Here is a 21,435-nt window from a genome sequence, read left to right as displayed (position 1 = left end):
ATCAAGGTGCCAGCAGGGCCGCGCTCCCTCGGGAGGCTCCTGGGGAGACTCCCTCCTCCGCCGCCGCCTCTTCCAGCTTCAGCGGCTGCCCGCAGTCCGCGGCTTCCTCGGTTTACGGCTGCATCACTCCAGCCTCTGCCTCTCTTCACAGCGCCTTCTCCTCGGTGTCTCTTCTCCTTTTATTTTTTAGTTTAAAGTATACAGTTTGGTGGTCTGATCTGCATGTATTGTGAAGTGGTTACCACAGTGGGTTCAGCTAACATCCCTCTTCTCATAGATGCGATAAAAAGAATACAAAAAAGAGAAAAAGAAGTTTTCCCTGCGATGAGACCTCTTAGGATTTACTCCCTTAACAACTTTCCTGTAAACCACACAGCCGTGTTCGCTGTAGTCTCCGTGTTGTTCGTGACCCCCCCAGGACTCTGGAACTGTGTACCTTTCGATCACCTGCCCCCCACTCCTTCCCCCTCTGCACCTGGTAATCACAGTCTGATTTCCTTTGCTATGAGGGCTTTTTTTTTGTCTCTTACAAGGATGCTTGTTGTTAGACTTAGGGCCCATTTGGCTAATCCAGGATGAGCTCCTTAATTACACATGCAAAGATCCTTTTTCCAAATAAGGTCCTGACTATTTTTCCCCAGGACCAGGACTTGGACATGTGTCTCTAAGGGCCCCATTCAGCCCACTCTCCTTACTGGGTGACCCTGGGCAAGACCCTGCTCTCTGGGCCACCCACTCCCTCTGCCCAGCTGGATGGTGCCCAGGACCAAGTTCCCGGGAATCCTCCAGCCCTGAGCTGGAAGGCAGGTGACCGGGGAGTGAGTCTCAGAGAGGGGAGGGGCTCATGGCCTGGGAGGATGGGGGCTGAGGAGGCAGGTCCACGACTGGCTGTGGGTGGCCCTGGGTGCTTTGCAAGGGACCTTGAGGCTTTCACCAGTGGGGCTTCCAGTCACCTGGCCCTGGGTGGCAGCGGGTTCCTGTCCTCATGCCTGTTTCCTGGCCATCCACCCGGCCAGCGCTCTCTCTGACCCCAGGGTCCTCATGGTCAGTGCAGGTGAGCAGGCTGTGAGTGCCGCGGGGGGGGGGCAGGCTCCATGGGTGCTGTGGAGGTGGTGCCCTGCGGGGCACTGGCCTCCCTCCAGAGCAGGCTGAGCATCCCAGGAACCCAGAAGTTTCTCCCTCTCTCTTTTTCAGGCCGACTCTTGGCTCCCACCCACCCTGCTGACTGGCTCCCACCCACCCTGGTAAGTGCCCTGAGTCTGGCATGGTGGGTGGTCCCCAGACTGGAGCTTTGAGGTCTCAGGGCTGGGGGAGGAGCTGCAGCTTGGGGAGGTGGGGATGGAAGACCAGAGCGGCCCAGTATGGGGACCCTAGCCCCGCCTATCTTGTGGCTTGGATACCAGTGTGGGGTCACCTCCAGGGTTATTTCTAGCATTGTGTGAAAGGTCGTGGAGCTCCCACTATTAGAGGAGGGGGCGCTGAGCGCCCTCGGTTTCAGGAATATGAAGGGCAGCGTTATTTGCTGCAGGGATGACCTGCTGCCTCTGGTGATAGGAGGGTACACAGAGAAATTGAGGCCCAGAGTGGAAGGGCCTGCGGAGGTCACAAAGCAGCCCAGGGATCCTGACCTTAGCCTCCCAGAGGGATACAAGGGTTGGGGAAGGGGCCAACATGGGTCTGACTTCCATGGAGACCCCTGCTCCTCTGCTAGGGGCTGTGACACCCCCTGCAGCATCAGGGTGCAAAGCCAGGGCTCTAGCGGGTGTGGCCCTCTGCCCGCCCCCACCCGGCTGTGGTCATGTGACTGGGGCCCTCTGGGGCAAGGGCCGGGGAGGCTTTGGCTCCTGCCTCCACCCCAGGCCTCCTCAGCCACCCTCCATCTGTCCAGTGCGGGTGGGCATCCCAGAGAGACTGCATCTGAGGGGGCCCAGGCAGGGGCCAGGGAGTGGCAGAAGTGTGCTTTGCCACGTGGGTCATAAGTGCTTTCTAGCAAGCCAGGTGTTCTCAGAGCCAGCAGAGTGATGGTGCCTGGAGGTGTGCAAGCCCCGCTCTGTCACAGAGCCTGCGGGGGGGGGGGGGCAGGAAGGCCTCAGGGAGGGGGAGGGAGGGTGATGGGGAAACGCCTGGCCCAGGCTCAGAACCGGTCCCTTGGTCCCTTGGTGTCAAAGGGCAGAGAGGTGGCCACTTGAAACCCAAAGGCTTCTGGTACAAGAGGCATAGCCCCTCTGTGTCCTCAGAGGACAGAGCAGGGCAGCAGGGTCCATGTCGGTGGCAAGAGCTCCTGGGGAGGTGGTGAGCTCCAGTGTGTGTCAGTGCCAGCTTCTTGTGGGGTGTCTCTTGTGCCAGAGAAGCTGGGCCTGACACCCTGGGATTCGGGGCTCTGATGATTTGCTGGGAAGAAGCCAAATATGCAGAGGTGGCCCTGGGGGGGAACTGGCGGGGAGCTTCCTCCCAGGGGACACAGCTGGCGTTGCCCTGGGGCCTGGAGAGCTGTGGTCTCTGACCACAGAGGGGGACGGCTAAAACCCAGCAGGCCAAACGGCACCGTCTGGGCACAGCGCTGGGCCTTGGATGGGCCTCAGGCCCTCGAGGGTGGAAGGCAGGAAGTGCTGGCTACCCGGGGCTGCCCAGGGACCCGGCAACAGGAAGTCCTGGGCGGGGAGGAAGCCCTGGAGGCCACAGGCCCCAGATGCAGCGGGCGGCTGTCAGGAGGAGGGATCCTCGGGCCCAACCAGCCAGACAGCACTCTGGGCAGCGCGGAGGCATCAGGCCTCACCCGCCTGGGGGATGCAGTCTGAATCTCCGCCCCATGGCCCCTGAGCCACATGGCCTTCCTGGGTCCCGGGACACCTGCCCTCAGGCCGTCGCCAGGCAGGAAGAGAGCCATGTGCTGGGTCAGTGCCACAAGGTCAGTGGGGTGCCCCTGGGACTGGGGGCTCGGGGGCTGGGGCCAGCCCAGTGTCTGTAGAACCACTCGGGTTGGCCCCGCATGGGGGCCGGGGCCCTCATTAGGGCCTGCGTGGGGCTCCCAGGGCGCTGGCCCTGGGCCCTTGCGAGGAGAGCCCTGGGAGCTCGACACGGGATGTGGGCTCCCAGAGAGGGAGCCGCTGCTGGGGCACCCCTGCCCCACGTCAGGTGCCGCCCAGCCTGCAGCAGGTAGGATGGGGGAGGGCCTGGTCCAGGTGAGCCTTCCCACCGTACGCCCTGCCAGGGTCGCCTTGGCGTCTGGGCCTAGCATTGTGTGTGTGTGTGTGTGAGTGTTGTGAGCATGATGGCATGAGAGTGTGTGACTGTGAGAGTGTGCAGTGTGCCTGCACTTGGGGGGCAGAGAGCTGTGTCAGCTCCCCACGCCGGCCTGCCCCGAGAGTGCCCTGCCTGGGGGCCTGGCAGGGAGCTGAGGAGCCCCAGGGTCTCAGGGAGCCCAGCCCAGGTCGCGCCTCCCTCCCTCCAGCGCGGCTGGCCTCCAGAGATTTTTGGTTTCCATTCTGTTACCGAGAAAGTTTCTGGGAAGAGGAACGGGGAGGAGAAACTGAAAGGGGAGACAGAATGAGCTGGGGTGAGAGCTGCGGCCCCGCGCCACGCCACCTAGCGGCCCCCCACAGTCCGGGCGGGGTGAGTGCTCCCCCATTCACTGGCTGTGTTCCTTTTGAATTATTCAGCTTCTCTGACCCTCGGTGTCTTCCTCTGTGACTCGGGGATGATGCTGGTCCACACCTCAGGGGGCAATGGGGTGATGACGTGGGGTGAGCCCTGAGAAGCACAGAGCCTGGCCCATGGTGAGTGCCCTCTCCTGGCCTCAGTATCCTAGTCTGTAAAATGGGAGTCAAGCCCCACCAATTGGCTTTAACGAGCCATCTGGGTGCACCTGGCACTGGGCCAGGGCAGGGCTGTGGGGCAGTGATGATGATTCTGACTTGCGCCCAAGCTGCTTGCCCGGGGCACTGGGGCCACCCATGAAGGGTCTTGTTAGCTGCTGGAGGCTGTGTGTGTGAATACACTTGTGAGTGGTGTGTATGTAGGAGTGCAAATGTGCATATACATGTGTGAGTACATATGAGTGCAAGCAGGTGTGTGTGAGAATGTGCACATGTGTGAATGAGTATGCGCAGCGTATGTGTGTGAATGAGTGCACGTGTATGTACGAGTACATGTGTGTACGTGTGCACATAAGAGTATATGTGAGTATATGCAGATGGACGTGTATGACCGTGTGTACGTGTCTTTGAGCCTGAGTGTGTGAGTGTGCGAATGGGTGCACTGGGGGACCTGGGACCCCAACCTTATGTCACCCTGCAGCTCCCACAAGTGGGCCAGCCTGGTCACTACTGTCAGGAACCCCCTGACACTGGTCACACGAGGCGCCAGCTCCTTACCACAACCAGGGCCGAGTCTGCAGGTGTTGGAGAGCAGAGCCGAGGGGGCCCTCCCTCCAGGGCCATTGCCAGCTCTCCTGCACAGGCTTATATGGGAGCACACGTGTGCACACTTACTGACATGCACACACACTGACATACACATGTGTAAGCTCCCGCATCCAGCCGTGCAGCTCACGCACACGTCCTGTGCATGCACTGTCTGCGCGTGGCTGGGGGTGTGGAGCCACAGCACAAGTGTGGGCCTGCGCAGGTGGTGACCACAGGCCCCTGGGGCTCACAGCCCCAAGGCGGGTGGGAGCCGCAGCGCTAGTGCTTTGGGGAACCCAGCGGGGCCGTCTCTGTGGGACCGAGCGGTTCTCACCTGCCTGCTCAGCCCTCACCCGCTGCTGCTGCGGCCTCAGGGTACGCAGACCAGCCTCAAGTTTGAGAGAAGGCGAGGGGGATACAGGAGCAGAGACTGGAGAATGTCCCTGCCCACCCCCCTGCCCAGTGTGTGCCTGAGCTCATGCACACGTGCAGGCTGAAGCACACATCCACACGTGTGCACACACAAAATCACACACCTCCTGGAAGGGCCCAGGGAGCCCAGCAGCCACCCCATGCCAGCCCCCCTGACCCACCCTGGGTGTCTCCCGAGCCCTGCCCCTGGCAGCCTGGAAGGTGAGTGCTGTCCCTGCTCACCGGCTGGCCTCAGTCCCCTCCTATGTGGGGGCAGGTGGTCCTGAGGGCGGCCCTGTCACTGTGCTGCTGGGGTGTCAGGGCGCTGTGAGCACTGGGCTCTTCCAGGCCCACTTTTAACTGACGGAAGACGAGAGGGCTCAGTGGAGGCCAGGCCTGGCAGGGTTCGAACCCAGGCCTCTGGCAGTTTCCCTGACAGCTCCCATAGGATGGCTCCGCGGGCACCCTCAGCAGCACAGGGAGGAGGCCCTGCTCTGGATGAGACTGAGGCTTCCTGCCCGTGAGCTGAAAGGAAGGTCGTGGGGGTCCCTGGGATGAATGGAGGGCGTCCCTGGGGCTCTGTGACGCGGTGGGCACAGAGGGAGACAGCCAGGGAGACTGAGCTGACCAGCTGCGTGGGTGCCCCTTGGGGACTCCCCTTGACTTTCCTGGGAACCGGTGCAGCTGGAGCCTGTGAGCTGGGCTGAAATTCCCTAAGAGCTATGTGGTCACCACGGCCAGCACAGCCCGTTGTTACCCTCCTCTCAGCCACCATGTCCCCTTTTCTGCTCCAGCTGGGCCTGGCACTGGGCATCTGGGCAGGTGCCAACCCAGCTCACCCTGTGGTGCGGGGGGGGCTGGGGGGGCCGGGGGGGGCCAGAGGATGCTGAGGCATCAAGACAGGCTTGCCCTTCGACAGTCTGTCCTCTGGAGAGGGGCTGCGGGTATCGGCACCTGTCCCTGAGGCAGGTGAAGCTGGAGCACAACCAGGCCCTGCCACGACCCGCCCTCCCCACCCAAGATCAGTCAGTGGACCCCTAAGAGCCCTCACTCTGCCCACAGAGGGACAGTGGCCAGGTGACACTGAGCCCCTCACAGGCCTGTGCCAACCTGCCCACTGAGCTGACCCGAGTGGGGCTGTGGGCCACCTCAGTTCCTGCCCCCAGCCTCGTGCGGAGCCAGGAGGAGGGGTGGGCTCCATCAGTCCTCACGGCGCTGCCCCTTGGCACCCAGCTCCCAGCGCACACGCCAGGTCTCCTTATAGACTGGAGAGGGTGCGATATATTGGGCTCAACATTCTATACCTCCTTTGGGGCTGCCTGGGTGCCCTCTCTGTGCTGGGCCTGAACTGGAGAGGATGCGGAACAGTGACGAAGGACCCCTAGAGGTCAGGGGGGACGGTCTGAAAGAGGGGATGCTTGAGCTAACTCTTCTCCCATTTCTGGGTTGTTTGGTGCGCGTGTAGAGAAACAGGCTGGTTTCTGTGCGTTGATCAGGTACCTGCCACTGGCTGAGCTTGTCTATTAGTTCCCACCATTCTTTAGTGGATTCCTTGGAATTTTCTGTGTACATCTAATCTGTGAGTATTACTTTTTCCTGCCAATCTGTCTAGCTTTCATGTCTTTTTCGGGCCTAAACTTCCTGGCTAGAAGCCCTGTTACAATTTTGAATAGAAGTGACAAGAGCAGACGTCCTTGCCTTGTCCCTGATTTTAGGGGAAAGCTTTCCGTCACTCAGCACCGATCATGACGTTCACTCTGGCTCCTCACAGACGCCTTTACCAGGCTGAGGAGGTCTCCTCCTGTTCCTGGTCTGCTGAGTGTTGTTCTCGTCCTGTAGGATTGTCAAATTTTGTCAAATGCTTTCTCTGCATCTATTGAGAGGATCGTATGGGTTTTGTTCTTTATTTGATTGATATGTTGTATTACACTCTTTGAATCTTGGAAGTTAAATCAACCTTGCGTTCCCAGGACAATCCCACTCGGCATGGCGAAGAAGCCTTTTCACAGGGTGCTGCATTCAGTTTGCCAGTATTGTTGGTGAAAAGCTTTGTCTGCATTCGCAAGGGATATGGGGCTGTAGTTTTCTTTTTTTGTGATGTTTTTGGTTTTGGTATCAGGGTAATGCTGACCTCTTAGAATGAGTGCCTTCCTGTTCTGTTTTTGGAAGAGTTCGTGAAGGCCTGGTGTTCATTTGAACTGATTCTTGAGGGTTAAGGTAGTTCACTTGAAACTACGGGCAGTGGAAACAGTGTGGCCAGAGGTCTGAGGGTGGCAGATCTGAGTAACGAGAGCCATGGGGTCTGGCTGGCGCAGGCACACAGGAGGCAGAGAAAGGTCCACAGGGGCTGGATACCAAAGAGCCAGCTGGACACAGGCAGGTCCTGGAGAGTCAAAACAGAGCAGTGATGGGAACAGCATGTATGTTGGAGAGTGGGCTGAGGGGAACGTGGTGGAGGAAAGAGATTGAGGAGAGGAAGTGGTGGGGGCTGCCCAGAGGTGGTGGAGAGGGGTCAGGCAGGGTGGCTGGGAGGAGGGGAGGTGGCCTAGAGGGCTGGGTATGCTGCAGGGGGAGGGACTGGCAAGAGCACTGGAAACAGGCACGGGGCAGGACAGAGCCTCAGTGTCTGGAGGCTGCAGTGAGAGGCCAGAGAGCTGGCCTGAGGTGGAGGCCAGGAAACCAGGGAGGGGCACCCAGTACAGACATCTAGGTGGGAGCCCAGCCCAGGGTGTAAGCTACCCTCTGCCACAGGTGGCCCATCTTGGTGGCAGCCTGTATGCAGGTGGAAGGTAGAGGAGCAAAATGCCTGGGAGGCAAGCAAGGGCTTTCACCAGCCTTTAGCCAGCCTCGGAGTCTCTTGGGAGAGATGCCCACATATTTCCAAGCAGGTGGGAGCTGCCAAGGACCAGACCCTTGACGCCTGCAGGTAATCCAGGGCAGAGGCCCACAGGGTCTGATAGGCCACGCATCCTGCCCAGGACGGGGACAGAGAAACCGCAGACCCGCGTGGGAGCCTGAGAGCTTGCGGCCCGGTGGGGGGCTCCGCCGACCAGACCAGCTTCAACCACACCACAGCCGCGGGAGGCCGGGCGGCCCTCACCCCCATTGGCTCAGGGAGGAGAAGGCACTTTCCCAAGGGCTGGGCCAGCCAGGAGCCGGGTGGGACTGGGGCCTGGGCGCCGGAGCCTTGCAGCCGCGGGGCACGGGCAGTGTTGGGGCTGTGAAGGCGCGGTGCCCCGTTTGCATCAGCGGCTTCCTGCCCCAGGGGTGCACCTCAGACGCCGGCCCCGCGGCCCCGTCCTCAGTGCGGCGGACAGGGAAACTGAGGCCCCGGGAGGGGGACGGGGCGGGGCGGCCGGCTCACCTGCGCCCGGCCCGCCCGCGAGGGGCGGAGCCGGCGGCCGGGTGGGGGCGCGGCGGCATGGCGGGCGCGGGGCTGCGGCCGCGGGGCTGGGGCCGGCGGGAGGCGGGCGCCGGGGACGAGGCGGCGGCCGGGGCGCGCGGCCCGGGGCCGTGTCGGTGCGCGCAGGGGAGGCGGGCGCGGGCCGCCCCCCGGAACCCAGCCGTGCCCGCCGCCTGGACGCCGTGAGTACCGAGCCGGACGGAGCCGGCGCTTCCAGGGAGAACAAAGGCGGGCGTGGGCCCGCCCGGGTTGGACCTGGGGGCTCCGGGCGGGGCGCGGGCCTGTCCGTCTGCCAGGACCTCCCGTGGGTGGGCGTGGGCGCGGAGCCCCCTCCTCCCTCTACTCCGTCCCGCGCCCCCTGGCCTGGCGCGGGGGTGGCCAGGCGCAGGGCCGGCGCGCCTTGTTGGAGTCTCCACTGTTGGTGGGGGCGCAGGCCAGAGGGGTTGGCTTTGGGTGCAGGTGGGGCTGGAGGGACCCAGGAGCGGCCTCCTCCCAGGAGGCAGGAGGCGGTGAACATTTGATGGAATCTGCCGGCTTGCTAAGAGCAGGGTGGTCTTCTTTGTGTGTGTGTTTGGGAATGAGACCTGTAGTGGCAGGAGTTCCAGCAACACTGGGCCCCTGGTTCTGACCCTAACTGCTCCCTTAGGGTCTCAACAGTAGACTGACCCTACACCTGCTCTTCCAACTCCACTGGGAGCCCAGGAGGGACCAGGCCCCAGGTTGGGGGTGGCGGGAGGTAGGGATAAAACAGTGCAGGGTGTGAGGGGCGCTGTTCAGAGGGACCAGGGGTCCCCAAACTGAGATGCCTCACAGAAGAGGGCCTCAATCAGAGTCTTGAAGGATGGGTAGGAGCCCTCCGTGTGATGGGGGCAGCAGTCATTCCAGGCAGAGCCCCGCAGTGTGAAACTGAAACAGCCTGGTTGGTTTCGGGGAAAGCAGCTGGAGCACGAGTAAGAGACTCTGGGACCTGGACTGTAGGGTCCCATGGGTCTGGGTTAACCCCAAGGCAGGATGCACTGTATGGTGCCTGCCCAAGTGATGCCCCAGGCTGACGGGGAGACCGGGTAGATTCGGCCACCCCACCAAATGGTTGTCATGGCCACTGTTAGCAAGGTGTGCTGCCCACCAGGCCAGATCAGCTCTGTCCTGGATGTGACAGATGTGACAACTCTAGCAGCTGAGGCCCAGAGCTTTCCCAGAAAGGGAGTCGGGATGGGAACTGCAGACCCTTGGCTGCCTGCTTCCTGCTTTCTGGTCTCGGGGACTTAAGAAAGGGATGGACAGAAGTTGGTTAAATGCAGGCAGGAGTGGAGGGTGGGGCATCTGGGGCATCAGAGCTGTTGGAGAGGGTGCCCAGGGGCTGCCCTCATCCTTGTACTGCTTTAACTTTTCCCTTCCGGTTGTGACCCCAGTCACCTCCTCCTGGAAGCCCTCCCTGACTTCCCATCTAAGGCAGTCCCCATTATACACTCACTTGGCACTCAGACTTGGAGTGGTTATGGCTTAAGGCCTGACTTACCTGGACCAGAGGTTTCCTGAGTTCATGCTCTGCTGTACTCTAGCCCCTGGTTTAGTAGGTGTGTGGTGAATAAGCCAATGACAGTGAAGGAACACACTTGGCTCTTAGGGTCCCTGGAGATCAAGTGTGTGGCTGAAAGGACCAAGGGCTGATAGAGTGGACCAGGTGACCTTTTCTCTCCCTGGGGTCCCACCTGGTTGCCTGGGTCTTCAGAAAAGGGGTATACTCACCCCTTGCTGCCTTGAATCTTCATGCTGTCTCCAGGAACTTGGCAGTGTCCTCCCTGCATGCGCCCAGCTAAGCTATCTTCTGTCTCCCACCCCTGGCTGAGACATGTCCCCCTTCCTTTTTTATTGCAGCTTCATGGCGGCTGAGGAGATGCACTGGCCTGTCCCCATGAAGGCCATTGGTGCCCAGAACTTGCTAACCATGCCTGGGGGTGTGGCCAAGGCTGGCTACCTACACAAGAAGGGTGGCACCCAGCTGCAGCTGCTCAAATGTAAGTCCTGGGTGGGGAGAAGCATAAGGAGGGGACGTGGGGACACGACTGAGCCATGGCCCTGCTGCCCCGTTTCCTCACTGGACCTCCTGGGCCAAGCAGCCTGCTTTTGCTTAGCATCTGCTGCCTTACCTGGTGGGCCCTCGCAAGTTTCCCTTCTTTCCCTGGTGCTGGCACCCTTGGCCTCCCCGGCCCCCAGGACTGGGTGGAAATAAAATGGGCATTTGGTGCACAGTGCTGACCAGCTGGCCAAGGGAGCTTCAGCCTGCGGCCAGGGGCTGGGGGCCCTTGTCGGCCTGGTAGGTCTGGCCCCTGGGTTAAGCCCAGGGCAGGATGCACTTCCTGGTGTCTGCCCGAGTGATGCCCCAGGCTGATGGGGAGACAAGGTAGATTCCAGCCACCCACCAAACAGTTGTCATGACCACTGATAATGAGGGTGTGCTGCCCACCAGGCTAGAACAGCTCTGTCCTTCATGTGACAACTCTAGCAGCTGAGGCCCAGAGATTTCCCAGAAAGGGAGTCAGGATGGGAACTACAGACTCTTGGCTGCCTGCTTCCTGCTTCCTGGTCTCAGGGCTTTAAGAAAGGGATGGACAGAAGCTGGCTAAGGGCAGGCGGGAGTGGGCAACAGGGTGCCCTCACCTTATCGAGAGGGTGTTCAGTGAGTCAGGCAGTCACTGTCCGCAGCGAGCCAGCTTTAGTCCAGGGGCCCTGTGGTGACTCCACACAGCCCTCGACTCTACCCCTGCCCTGGAGCGGCCAGCACGCCCATGAGCTTGTCCGCATCTGGCCCCATGGTAGACCCCAGGGCAGGGGCGGCAGGCCAGCCCAGTTCCCTGCCTTCCATTCAGTGGTGTTCAAAGGCAGGCGTCCTGGCCTGGTGTTCCCAGGGCCCTGAGCGTAGTCCCCAGCGCGGGGCCTGCCTGCGACCCCGGCCCCGTGGCTCACCCTGCCCCCAACACCGCCCGCAGGGCCCCTGCGCTTTGTCATTGTCCACAAGCGCTGTGTCTACTACTTCAGGAGCAGCACATCCGCCTCCCCGCAGGGCGCCTTCTCGCTGAGCGGCTACAACCGGTAAGTGTCCCCATGCCCACTGACCCCGGGCCCCACGGTCAGCTGCTCCACCCTGGTTCCCGTTCAAGGCAGGTCCCAGCTTTCCTGAGATGGCCCCACCCCAACCCCTTTGGACCACGTCCAGCCTCTTCCACCCCCGTCCTGGCCTCAGGGCAGCCTCGTCTCCTCCCTGAGTGGACCTGCAGTCTAACCTGAGTGCTTTGCCGAGGGCCTGAGGGCAAGGCTGAGGCTTTCTGACTCATGGTTGGGACAGCATGCTCTCCAGGGTCCCCATTCAGTCACTGCCCAATGACTTCTGTGTCCCTCCTTCCTCCCCACCTTGTCCCCTCACCCATCACTGCCTCCTTCTGAATGGCCAAGAGCCCAGCCCACTCCCGGCCCTGCCCCAGGCTCCCTTGTCCCCGCTATGGGCTGGGCCCGTGAGTCAGGCCATGATCTGACCGTGAGGGGCTCTGGGACTAACGGGCCGGTGGGCACTCCCCTCCACACACACCGTGAGTTGGGGTGGGGTGGGGCATACTGGCCTGTGTGTGCCCACACACACACACACGCACAGCAGGGGTCAAGGGTGATTCCTGGCTCTAGGTCCTGGTGTCACACCACTCAGGCCCTGCACCTGAGGGCATTGGTCTGTGTCTCTTGCCCTCCCAGGAGGGCCTGGCCACTCCTTCCTATGAGAACCCAGGGTCCGTGGTGTCAGTGGCAGGACTGAGACCCTTTGGGAGTGGCTGTAGACCCTGGCTTGCACCCAAGCTCTCGGCCCAGTGCAAGACCCCCCAGGCAGAGGAGGGGGGAGGCTCCAAGCTCCTGTGGTCGTCAGTTGGTGGGTCAGAGCTCTGGGGGCCCCTGGAAAGGGACATTTCCTTTCTGTCGACACTCCACCTTCGACCTGGTAGGGGAGCAGCCTTGCCCCAGGGGATGGTCCAGGCCCTCTGATGGGTCATATGGGCACACCTGCCCCAGGTGCCCAGACTGGCAGTACCCCCACCCCGCGGTAGACGTCGTGGTCTCTGTGCGAACCTCACGTCCCGGCTGTGGGAGCGGCCACAGTGAATCACTTGCGAGAAAAGCTCTCCGACACCTGCCAGGCATCAGGGGTGGGGCAGAGGCTGACCCGGAACCCCATGCAGGCAGGCCCCCAGCAGGCGGGCCGGGACCAGGCGGGGTCCAAGGCACCCAAGTAAAGCCCTGAGGGGTAGCAAGGGTGGCACGTCCTTGCCTCAGAGCCTCACGTGCGCTGCGCCCTGGAAGCCCTCCCACACGCCGGCATCCTGTCTGTTCACTGCCCACCTCTGCCCACATGCGTCGGCCTCCGACCATCCACATCTTCCCCGTTCCTCGGGGCACGGTGCTGGGGCTGAAACTGGTTGGGGTGGGGGCCCTGCCAAGGCCGTTCCTGTGGGCGGGGAACCGGGGTGACCACTGGACCTGTGCCCTCAGGGTGATGCGCGCCGCTGAGGAGACAACGTCCAACAACGTCTTCCCCTTCAAGATTGTCCACGTCAGCAGGAAGCACCGCACATGGTTCTTCTCCGCCTCCTCTGAGGATGAGCGCAAGGTGAGGGGGGCCGGGGACTAACAGGGCCCAGGCCCGGCCCTGAGGGATGTGGCTGGGGCATGGGCTGCTGGGCGGGTGCTGCCCTCGGTCCTCTGTCCTTGCGCCCGGAGCCGGCACCCTCACCCTGAGAACTTGCTGTCTCAGGGGGAACCCTGGATGGGCTGACAGGGCTGTAGCCCCAAGAGGGCCAACCAGGGCTGTCTCCCCGAAACCCCGTGGTGGATGCAGACTAGCCGGTGCAGGGACGGGAGGTGAGGAGAGGCGAGGGAAGGGCTCTGCCCTGGCAGTAGTGCCCACTGAGGCCCTGACTGACCCACAGAGCTGGATGGCCTTGCTGCGCAGGGAGATCGGCCACTTCCATGAGAAGAAGGAGCTGCCTCTGGAGGCCAGGTGGGCCTGGGGCATGACGGCGGGCAGGGTGTCACTGGGGTCCCTCGACCTTGACATGTGTGCCGTCCTCCTCACCCGTGGGGCTGGGCACCGAATCCCCTCCTCCGAGGCTTTTCTGAAGGTGCCACCTGGGCCACATGTGTGGGGTGTGCATCTGCATGCGTGTGCCCGAGCGTGTGAGCATGTGTGCACACACCCCCATCGGTGGTTCTTGTTGAAAGGGCTACAGGTGTTTCTACCTGCCCTTTCAGGAGGCTCGGAGTCTGTAGTAGCTCAGACCTTTGGGTTCTCAGGCCTCTGACGCCCACTCTGGCTCACGACGGAGTGAGACCAGAGTGAGTCCCCTGGGCGGTGGCTCAGCAAGCAGCAGGGGCTCTGGGTGCGCACAGCGTCCATCCTGCCCTGGAGACGAGGACACTGAGGCCCAGAGAGGGCTGGCACACTGAGGCTGCTCTGCAGGCCCTGCCAGAGCCCTGTGGGCACCCTCTGGGCAGTCAGGGCACCCTTGTGGCTAGAACCACAGTGGAGTTGAGGAGGGAGGCACCACAGCCCTCACGTCTGTCCTTGTGTGTTTATCTTTATGTGTCCATGTGTCTCTGCGTGTGTCCTTGTGAGTCCTGGGCGCCTGTCCACATCTGCACGTCTGTGTCTGTGTGCACATGCCTGCGTCTGCATGTCTGTGTGTGTCATGCGTGTCCGTGCACGTGGGTGCCAGAGGCCCCCCGCCCGGCGCTCAACTGCCCTGCCCTCCCCTGCACTCAGCGACTCCAGCTCGGACACAGACAGCTTCTACGGAGCGGTTGAGCGGCCCGTAGACATCAGCTTCTCTGCATGCCCCGCGGACAGTGAGGGTGAGGCGCGTCCCCACGTCCACTGCCCCACCGTCTCTCCAGCCTGGCCGCTGGCAGGGGCTGGGTCAGGTCCTCCTCTCAGGCTGCTGCCCAGGAGGGAGGCATGTTTGGCTTCCTCCCTGCTCTGTCCCTTTGGCCCCCCCAGGCAGCCTGGGTCTCGGGTCCCATCCTTGTCCTGAGGACCCCACCCTGCCAGTCCGCCCTGATGCTGCTGGCCTGGGCCGCCCTGGCTCTGACCCTCTGTCTGCCCCTCAGACTACGAGCATGATGATGAGGACGACTCGTACATGGAGCCCGACTCGCCTGAGCCCGGGAGGCCTGAGGGTAGGCAGGGCCAGCTGGGGGCTGGAGAGGCCTCGGGGCGAAGAGCAGGGCCTGGGGCCTGGGGCCTGGGGCCGGGGCCCCTTCCAGGCTGGGGGACTGGGGACTGCTCTGGGTGGCCTCAGGCCCGACAGGCTCCACCCCAGGCCTCAGTTTCCCTACTGTGGCCCGAGTATTAGGAGGAACAGAGCAGAAGAGGCTGGACACCCTTACTGGTCCTGCTCACCTGCTCCTCCTGCCTCCTGCAGTTAGCCGGGGTGGTGGGGGGCGGCGCACTTGGGATGCTGGGCTGAGAACTAGGGAAGGAGGGACAGCTCTCTCAGCACTTCCGCAAGCCAGAGGGTCACACGCTGCCCCGCCCCCGCCCCCACCTCCCAAAGCACACAGCCCAGCGAGGGAGGCAGGCTTGTACCGGCCTTTGATTTACTCACATACCACAGTGGAGCAACAGACCGGTGTGGGAGGGCTGTGCCTCTGTCCTGCCCTCTGTCTGTCACTCCCTACCCCTGCCATCTGTCCTCTGTCTCCGTCTCTCCCCTCTTTGCCTACTGTCCCATCACTCACCCTGTACCCCCGGTTTTCCTCCCCCAGCCCCTCCTCCCCAGCCCCAGCCCCAGCCCCTCTCATTCATGTTCATTTCAGTATTTCTGGGACAGTTTCTCCACCTCTGGCCTCCCTGTGCCAATGACCTTGTCTTCTTCCTGCCTCAACCCCCTTGTGTCCTCTTCTTAGCTCCACCCCACCTCAAGTGCACCCGGGTCCAGCCCCCTTCCCTGCTACGAGCTCCCTCCCTCTGAGGTCTGGCTGCCACAGGCCTCCAGCCCACCAGGACCTGCGGGCCAGCACAGAGCCCACATCTCTGCCCCAGGCCGTGGTCTTTGCACCCTCACTCAAATGTTCCACCCTCTCCTGTCTCTGGCCTTGTGACCCCAGCCCTGGGGAAGCCCCCGGCTCGGTCCGCCCTGTCCTCGCTGGAGGAGGTGCACAGGGCCTCGCTACACATTCTCCCCCTGGCCCTCCGGGGGCCCAGCACTTTGCACACCTGCCGGCACTGTCTGGCCACTCAGGCTCCCCCTCTCAGAACATCTCTCGTCAGGGTTCCCACTGCAGGGTGGGAACCCTGGGTGGCACTTGGTCCAGTGCCCTCTCCCTGTCCCCACCTGTCCTGCTAGCACCAGGCACCTCATGCTCCAGGCCCCCTCCCACCTCCCACCAGCCCTGCTCCTCCCGCACACCCGGCGACTGGAGGGCCACCCGGGTTCAGGCCTCTCCCACCTTTCTCCTGTCACGCCAGGGCCACAGCCAGCATAGTCAGTGGGCTGCTGACGCGGTGGACATGTGCAGCCAGGCCCTCTCTCTGTGCTCTGGGCCTGTGCCCCAACACTTCCCTTGGTGTCCCATAGATGTCTCACAGCATCTTAAACTTGTCGTGAACACAACCCTTGTCTTCCTCCTAGCCTGCGCCCACCCTTCCTCGTCTCTGTGGGAATTCCAGCCTCCCGCAGCTGAGGCCCATCCTCAGAGGCCTCCTTGCCTCCTCTCTGCCTCTTGCTTTCCTCTCCAGGAACTTAATGGCTCCTGATGTGACATCTGGGCTTCAGGGAATTTCAACAGGCTGCTGTGTGGAGGAGGAAGGGGTGGGCTGGTGGCGTGGACTGGGCCAGGACCCCAGGAGGAAGGCTGCATCAGGAGTGCTGGGCGTTGGGGCTGGGCGTTGGTGGCCAGGCTGTGAGGGGCGCACACCTGCTTGGCCCCCGCCATCTGTTACTGGTGGAGGTGGTGCTGGTCCAGCCTCCAGCAGGCGACGCTTGCTCACCAGATGGGTCTCTTTGCTCTGCAGACGCCCTGGTCCACCCGCCGGCCTACCCCCCACCTCCTGTGCCCACGCCCAGGAAGCCAGTCTTCTCCGATGTGCCTCGCACACACTCCTTTACCTCCAAGGGTGCAGGCCCCATGCTGCCACCCCCGCCCCCTAAGCGCAGCCTCCCTGATGCTGGCTCAGCCACTGAGGACTCCAAGAGGGACCTGCTGGGCCTGAAGCGGATTGAACCCAGCCCCAGGGTGCCCACTGCCTCCCGAAGGATGAGCGACCCCCCGCTGGGCAGCCCGCCCACCATGCCCGGCCTCCGGAAACCACCTTGCTTCCCTGAGAACACCTTCCATGAGAATACCAGCCCCAGCCTGGAGCCCCGGATCCCCAGCCACGGGGTCAGCTCTGCCAGCACGGCCACTGCCGTCTCCAGGAACTGTGACAAGCTCAAGTCCTTCCATCTGTCCCCTCGGGGGCCACCCATGCCTGAGCCTCCTCCCTTACCAGCCAACAAGCCCAAGTTCCTAAAGATGGCAGAGGAGGTCCCGCCGAGGGAGGCAGCCCGGCCCGGACTCTTTGGGCCCCCTGTGGCCCCCAAGCCGCCTGCACTGAAGCTACCCATGCCTGAGGCCACAGCCCGGCCCGCAGTCCTGCCCAGGCCAGACAAGCCGCCCCTCCCCCAGCTCCAGTGAGTCTGTGGCACCAGTGCCATTGGGACCCCTCCCTGGCCTGTTCTCCCGCTGGCACCCCAGTCTCCCTGCCTCTGGCACCCAGCCAGGACAAGGAAGGGTCCGTGACTGCTCCAGTCTGCCTAGGCTGAACGGCCCCCCCACCTGGCCAGGATACAAGGGGCATCCAGCCTTGAAGCCCAGCCCAGCGCGTGGTAGACCTGGAGCTCTTGGCTGCCTTGGGGCGCAGTGAGCAAGGAGGGTGGGGGGAGGTATGTGGCTGGGAGCCTCTCTGAGCCCGCGGCCTCTGCAGGCCCTCCTGACCCAGAGTGGCCCTCTCCAGCCCCGTCTGGGGCTCTGGATGTGTCCCTCGCTCCAGAGCCACTAAGGCTGCCTGTGTGCCCTTCTCGACTGGGGACCTGCTGGAATGTGGCACAGGCCTGTGACACCCCCCCGGGGCCTGCTCCAGACACTTCTGCTTCATGGCTGGGCAGGGCCAGGACACTGGCATGTCCCTGCTCCCACAGTCATCCATGCCCCCGGCCACGGCCGCAGAAGTCGGGAGCCCTTAGCAGTGAAGGCTGTGGGGGCCACGGGGGCGCGCCTCGAGTGGGCGCACTGGTCTGTGCTCCCCAGCCGCCCTGCCCCCGGGAAGTGCCGGGGGGCCCTTGGACACACCTGTGGTTGTGTTTCATGAGGGGCCACAGAGGTGCAGGCTGGGTCATTTGCCACTCTCTGGATCCGGCCCTGAGGACCACAGGCAGCTTGGGCCGGGGATGGTTGTCCACAGTGCAGCCTCGCCCCCAGCCCGGCAGCCCCTCCCGTAACTCCCGCGAAGCCCTGGAGGCTTAGGACCACCTGGCCACAGGTGAGGGGCATGTGCCTCCAGCCCGACCCATCCACATGCATCCTCTGGTGCTGAAAGGGGCGTGATTTGGCTGAGGTTACAGAGTTGGTCAGTGGCAGAGCTGGGGATGACACCCCCCTCAACCTGGGGCCTTTTCCATCCAATGTCCAGACCACTTGTCCACAGTGTGACACCACCAGAGCCCAGGACCCCCCCTTGCCTGTGACCCCAGCCCTGGCTTCCAGGCCTCAGGCCATTGCTGCCACCCCATGACGGTCAGCATGGACCCCTCCAGAGCTCTGTGGTCGTGGGCCTTTGACAGCCACCAGGGCTGTAGCAGCCAGACCCCCTGGGTTCCAACGCCTGGTGTGGTCACTTGGAGGGTGCTTGGGTGTGGTGGTGGGGGGGCCTTTCCTGTGTCTGACAGTGGCGTGGCCTTCCTGTCCTTGTTCCTCTCCCAGGCGGTCACCCCCTGATGGGCAGAGTTTCAGGAGCTTCTCCTTTGAAAAACCCCGGAAACCCTCGCAGGCTGACTCTTCACAGGCCGACCCTGGTGGGGAGGACTCTGATGAGGACTATGAGAAGGCAAGGCCCAGTGGCATGCCCAGGTCCTAGCTGTGGGTGGACGGCTGCGGGAGAGCCACAGGCCAGGGCGGCCCCTCCCTGGCCATCTCGAGCCAGGAGCCCCAGGACCCTGGAGCGGCGGGTGGGGGGGATGAACACAGCACAGAGCCCCGGATCTTGGCACAGGCGGGCAGCCAGTGGCGTGGTGGAGGGTGCTGGCCACAAGCACTGCTCAGACCTGACACGACCACCACCGGCCTCTCTCCAGGTGCCCCTGCCTAGCTCTGTCTTCATCAACACCACGGAATCCTGCGAAGTGGAGAGGTCAGCGTGAAGCCCTTCTTCCTCCAAAGCCTTGTTTTTACAGACATGAGGTTCCCAGCTGCTCCCTCCACCCCATCTTCCTGCTTCTCTGGCCCCCTCACTAGCCTTGGTGCTGGGCAGTTGCTGGCACAGTACCCGGCCAAGTGCCACGAGAAGCTTGGCAAAAGAGCAGAGCGCACGAGCCCAGCGCTGCAGTGGGCCGGCCCCCCTGGGTCTGTGCAGCTGGGTCTCGGGGTGCCCAGTGCTCTCAGGGCCTGAGCAGCAGAGGCTGGGAGGACAGAAAGCCTGGGGGGTCTCCGAGAGAGCGGTCTGTGGATGGTTCCTCTATTGACGTGACTGTTTCACTTCAGGCTGTTCAAAGCCACAAGCCCCCGGGAAGAGCCCCAGGACGGACTCTACTGCATCCGGAACTCCTCCACCAAGTCAGGGAAGGTAGGTACCGAGGGAGGGCACCCGAGGTCACCCTGCTGAGCAAAGACCCCCCCCCAACAGCTGCACTGTAGTAGGGTCTTCTGGCTTCCACACACCCAGGCTGACAGGTGAGCACAGGGTTGTACAGTTTATTGGTCACTGCCCCATGCAGCCTCAAATTTGGCATCTCAGCTGAGCTTCATCCTTGAGGTCTCTGCCTGGCAGCCCCCTCCCCATTTATTCTCAGGAACTGGAGACCACGTGCAGTGATGCCCACCCCTCAGCATGAGCACGAGGCGGGAAAGCAGGGTTGGAGGTCCCAGGACTCATGGGGTGGGTGATTCCCGCACATTGAAGGGGAGGGTGCCTGGGGCAGTGGGAGTGGTGGATGGTCTGCGGGACTGCCAGTGCCCCTCCAAGGGTGAATTGTGTGACCTCACTGAGCCTCAGTTTCCCCACTGTGAGAGATCGTCCTGGACTGGACCAGCCATCTGCTGCTGTTACTCAAGTCTTCTCAGAGGCTGTCTGAGGGCAGGAGTCCTGCTGCCCACGCGCAGGGCGAGCCTTCCCCGCGGACCCAGCCCTCATGCTGCTCCCTGGCCTCTGAGGTCCTTCGTCTTTCCTGAGGTGAGCGCTGCTCTCGGCTGAGCCGACCATTGCCCGCTTCTCTTCCTTCAGGTCCTGGTCGTGTGGGATGAAACCTCCAACAAAGTGAGGAACTACCGCATCTTTGAGAAGGTGAGCGGGCTGGCCCTACCCGAGGGTCCTGGACGGGCGGGGAGCCCTGGGCTGGGGCTTGGCTGGGGTCAGGGCAGACTTTCCTTGGTAGAGCATAGGCAGTGGGTGGTCTGAGGCCAGCACCTCCAGACATCCCCCTCCCCCCCCTCCGCTGCCTCAGCCTCCCCCTCTCCTTGCCCTTCCGTGTCCTCCACTGACCCTAAGGAGATGGCACGATCAGCCCTCGACTCTGGGTTTATTTGCAGACTTTGCCTGCATCCCCTGGGCAGCGTGTTACGGCTGACCACCTGGCCCGGCCCCCCTGACCCTGCCACCCTCCCCCTCTAGGACTCTAAATTCTACCTGGAGGGCGACGTTCTGTTCCTGAGCGTGGGCAGCCTGGTGGAGCACTACCACACCCACGTGCTGCCCGGCCACCAGAGCCTGCTGCTGCGGCTCCCCTACGGCTACGCCAGGCCCAGGTGACACCTCCACATGCTGCCGGGCAGAGACGACCATGGGGGCCCCCCAGAAGGAGACAGGCCTGCCTGAGAGGACGATCAGGAGCCAGCACCGAACTCTGACCTGGGGCCTCCCCAGCAGCCACTGTGTAGAAACTGCCAGGCCAGGCCCCACCCAGCAGGCTGGGTCCCCGGGGCTAGGCCAGGCTCTGGCCTCCAGAGAACTGGACGGGGGAGTGCAGCTTTCCTATCCCACCCCATCCACCCTGCCCACCTCCCAGGAGCCCAGGACTGAGCCCAGCCTGGACTTCATGGACAGGAATTCTGGTCCCCCAGCACGCCCACCTTGCACTGGCTGGAAGCTAGGCAGGGCCGGGGCATTTGGGATGGGGGCAGGGGCTGGCCCCAGGACCCCCCCCTCAGAACGCTACAACGCAGGCTCCATGAGGGGCCATTGCCACACAATAAAGCACAGATGACCTTTGTCTGGGAGGCCAGAGCTTCTTTGGGAAGGAGTGGCCAGCCTAACTGAGCTTCCACACCAGCGTAAACGCGGGGACTGCAGCCGGTGGTCTTGTCTTCTAGGCCACAGGCTGCGAAATGACTTGCCCGGGGGTGCACAGCTGGTAACACAACAGGACCCAGGTCAGGCAGTCTGGACTCAGAGCCTGTGCTGCAGAGCTCCAGGTTCTGCTGCCACAAGTCAGGTCCTAGGCAGTGGGGCTGTAGGGCTAGCAGGCCCCTCACGTCTGCAGTTGTGTTGTCTGCTGGATTAACCAGCGATTCCTGGGAGACAGCTGGGCAGGAGGTTCTCGCAGTGCCCGCTGTCTGGGGCAGCAGAGTGTGCGGGGGCTGGGAGCCTGGAACCCAGCTGGAGGCTCCAGGAGGACTTCTCGGAGGAGGTGATGGCTACAGTGCAGCAGGAAGAACAGGCCCTGAGGAGGCAAAGAATGGGTGGGGACAGTGGTACCCAATGCCCAAGTCCTCTGGTCAATACCTGGCTCAGGCCCTGCCCCGACTGCAGCAGACTGCTCTTCCAGACTTCACCTTTTTTTTTTTTTTTGTAAAAACAGACTCAGCTGGGTGTCAGAGCTGGCAGGGAACTCAGGGTCATTTTGATCCTCGCTGTGCTTTTTGCTGGGAATGAGGAATTTGTTATGTAAAATCCAAGCCACAAAAGCACTTACATCCACTAGCGAGTGA

The 21,435-nt window shown here is 62.7% G+C and overlaps 1 protein-coding gene across 10 annotated transcripts in view; it reads left to right on the top strand.

Moving 5' to 3' along the window:
• The window catches only part of SH3BP2 (SH3 domain binding protein 2), a 34,150-nt gene extending 13,433 nt beyond the window's left edge, over window positions 1-20,717 (top strand). For 2 of the 10 annotated variants that reach the window (XM_072947032.1, XM_072947038.1), the window contains 13 exons: window positions 1,195-1,244; window positions 10,096-10,235; window positions 11,208-11,310; window positions 12,751-12,868; window positions 13,188-13,258; window positions 14,021-14,109; window positions 14,365-14,433; window positions 16,271-16,928; window positions 18,217-18,340; window positions 18,588-18,643; window positions 18,994-19,075; window positions 19,733-19,792; window positions 20,120-20,717. In XM_072947032.1, the coding sequence (XP_072803133.1) occupies window positions 10,100-10,235; window positions 11,208-11,310; window positions 12,751-12,868; window positions 13,188-13,258; window positions 14,021-14,109; window positions 14,365-14,433; window positions 16,271-16,928; window positions 18,217-18,340; window positions 18,588-18,643; window positions 18,994-19,075; window positions 19,733-19,792; window positions 20,120-20,257 (1,704 nt within the window). In that variant the 5' untranslated portion in view covers window positions 1,195-1,244; window positions 10,096-10,099 and the 3' untranslated portion in view covers window positions 20,258-20,717. Of the gene's footprint in view, window positions 1-277; window positions 479-1,194; window positions 1,245-2,629; window positions 2,909-3,685; window positions 3,777-8,204; window positions 8,400-10,095; window positions 10,236-11,207; window positions 11,311-12,750; window positions 12,869-13,187; window positions 13,259-14,020; window positions 14,110-14,364; window positions 14,434-16,270; window positions 16,929-18,216; window positions 18,341-18,587; window positions 18,644-18,993; window positions 19,076-19,732; window positions 19,793-20,119 lie in introns of those variants that run through there. The other 8 variants (XM_072947025.1, XM_072947034.1, XM_006213035.4 and 5 more) reach the window with 8 other exon arrangements.
• Window positions 20,718-21,435: the final 718 nt, after the last annotated feature.

Source organism: Vicugna pacos, chromosome 2 (assembly GCF_048564905.1).
Source record: "Vicugna pacos chromosome 2, VicPac4, whole genome shotgun sequence".
NCBI classification, from domain to species: domain Eukaryota; kingdom Metazoa; phylum Chordata; class Mammalia; order Artiodactyla; family Camelidae; genus Vicugna; species Vicugna pacos.
Note: the sequence above shows the minus strand (reverse complement) of the source record. Positions and strands in the feature narration are given on the sequence as shown.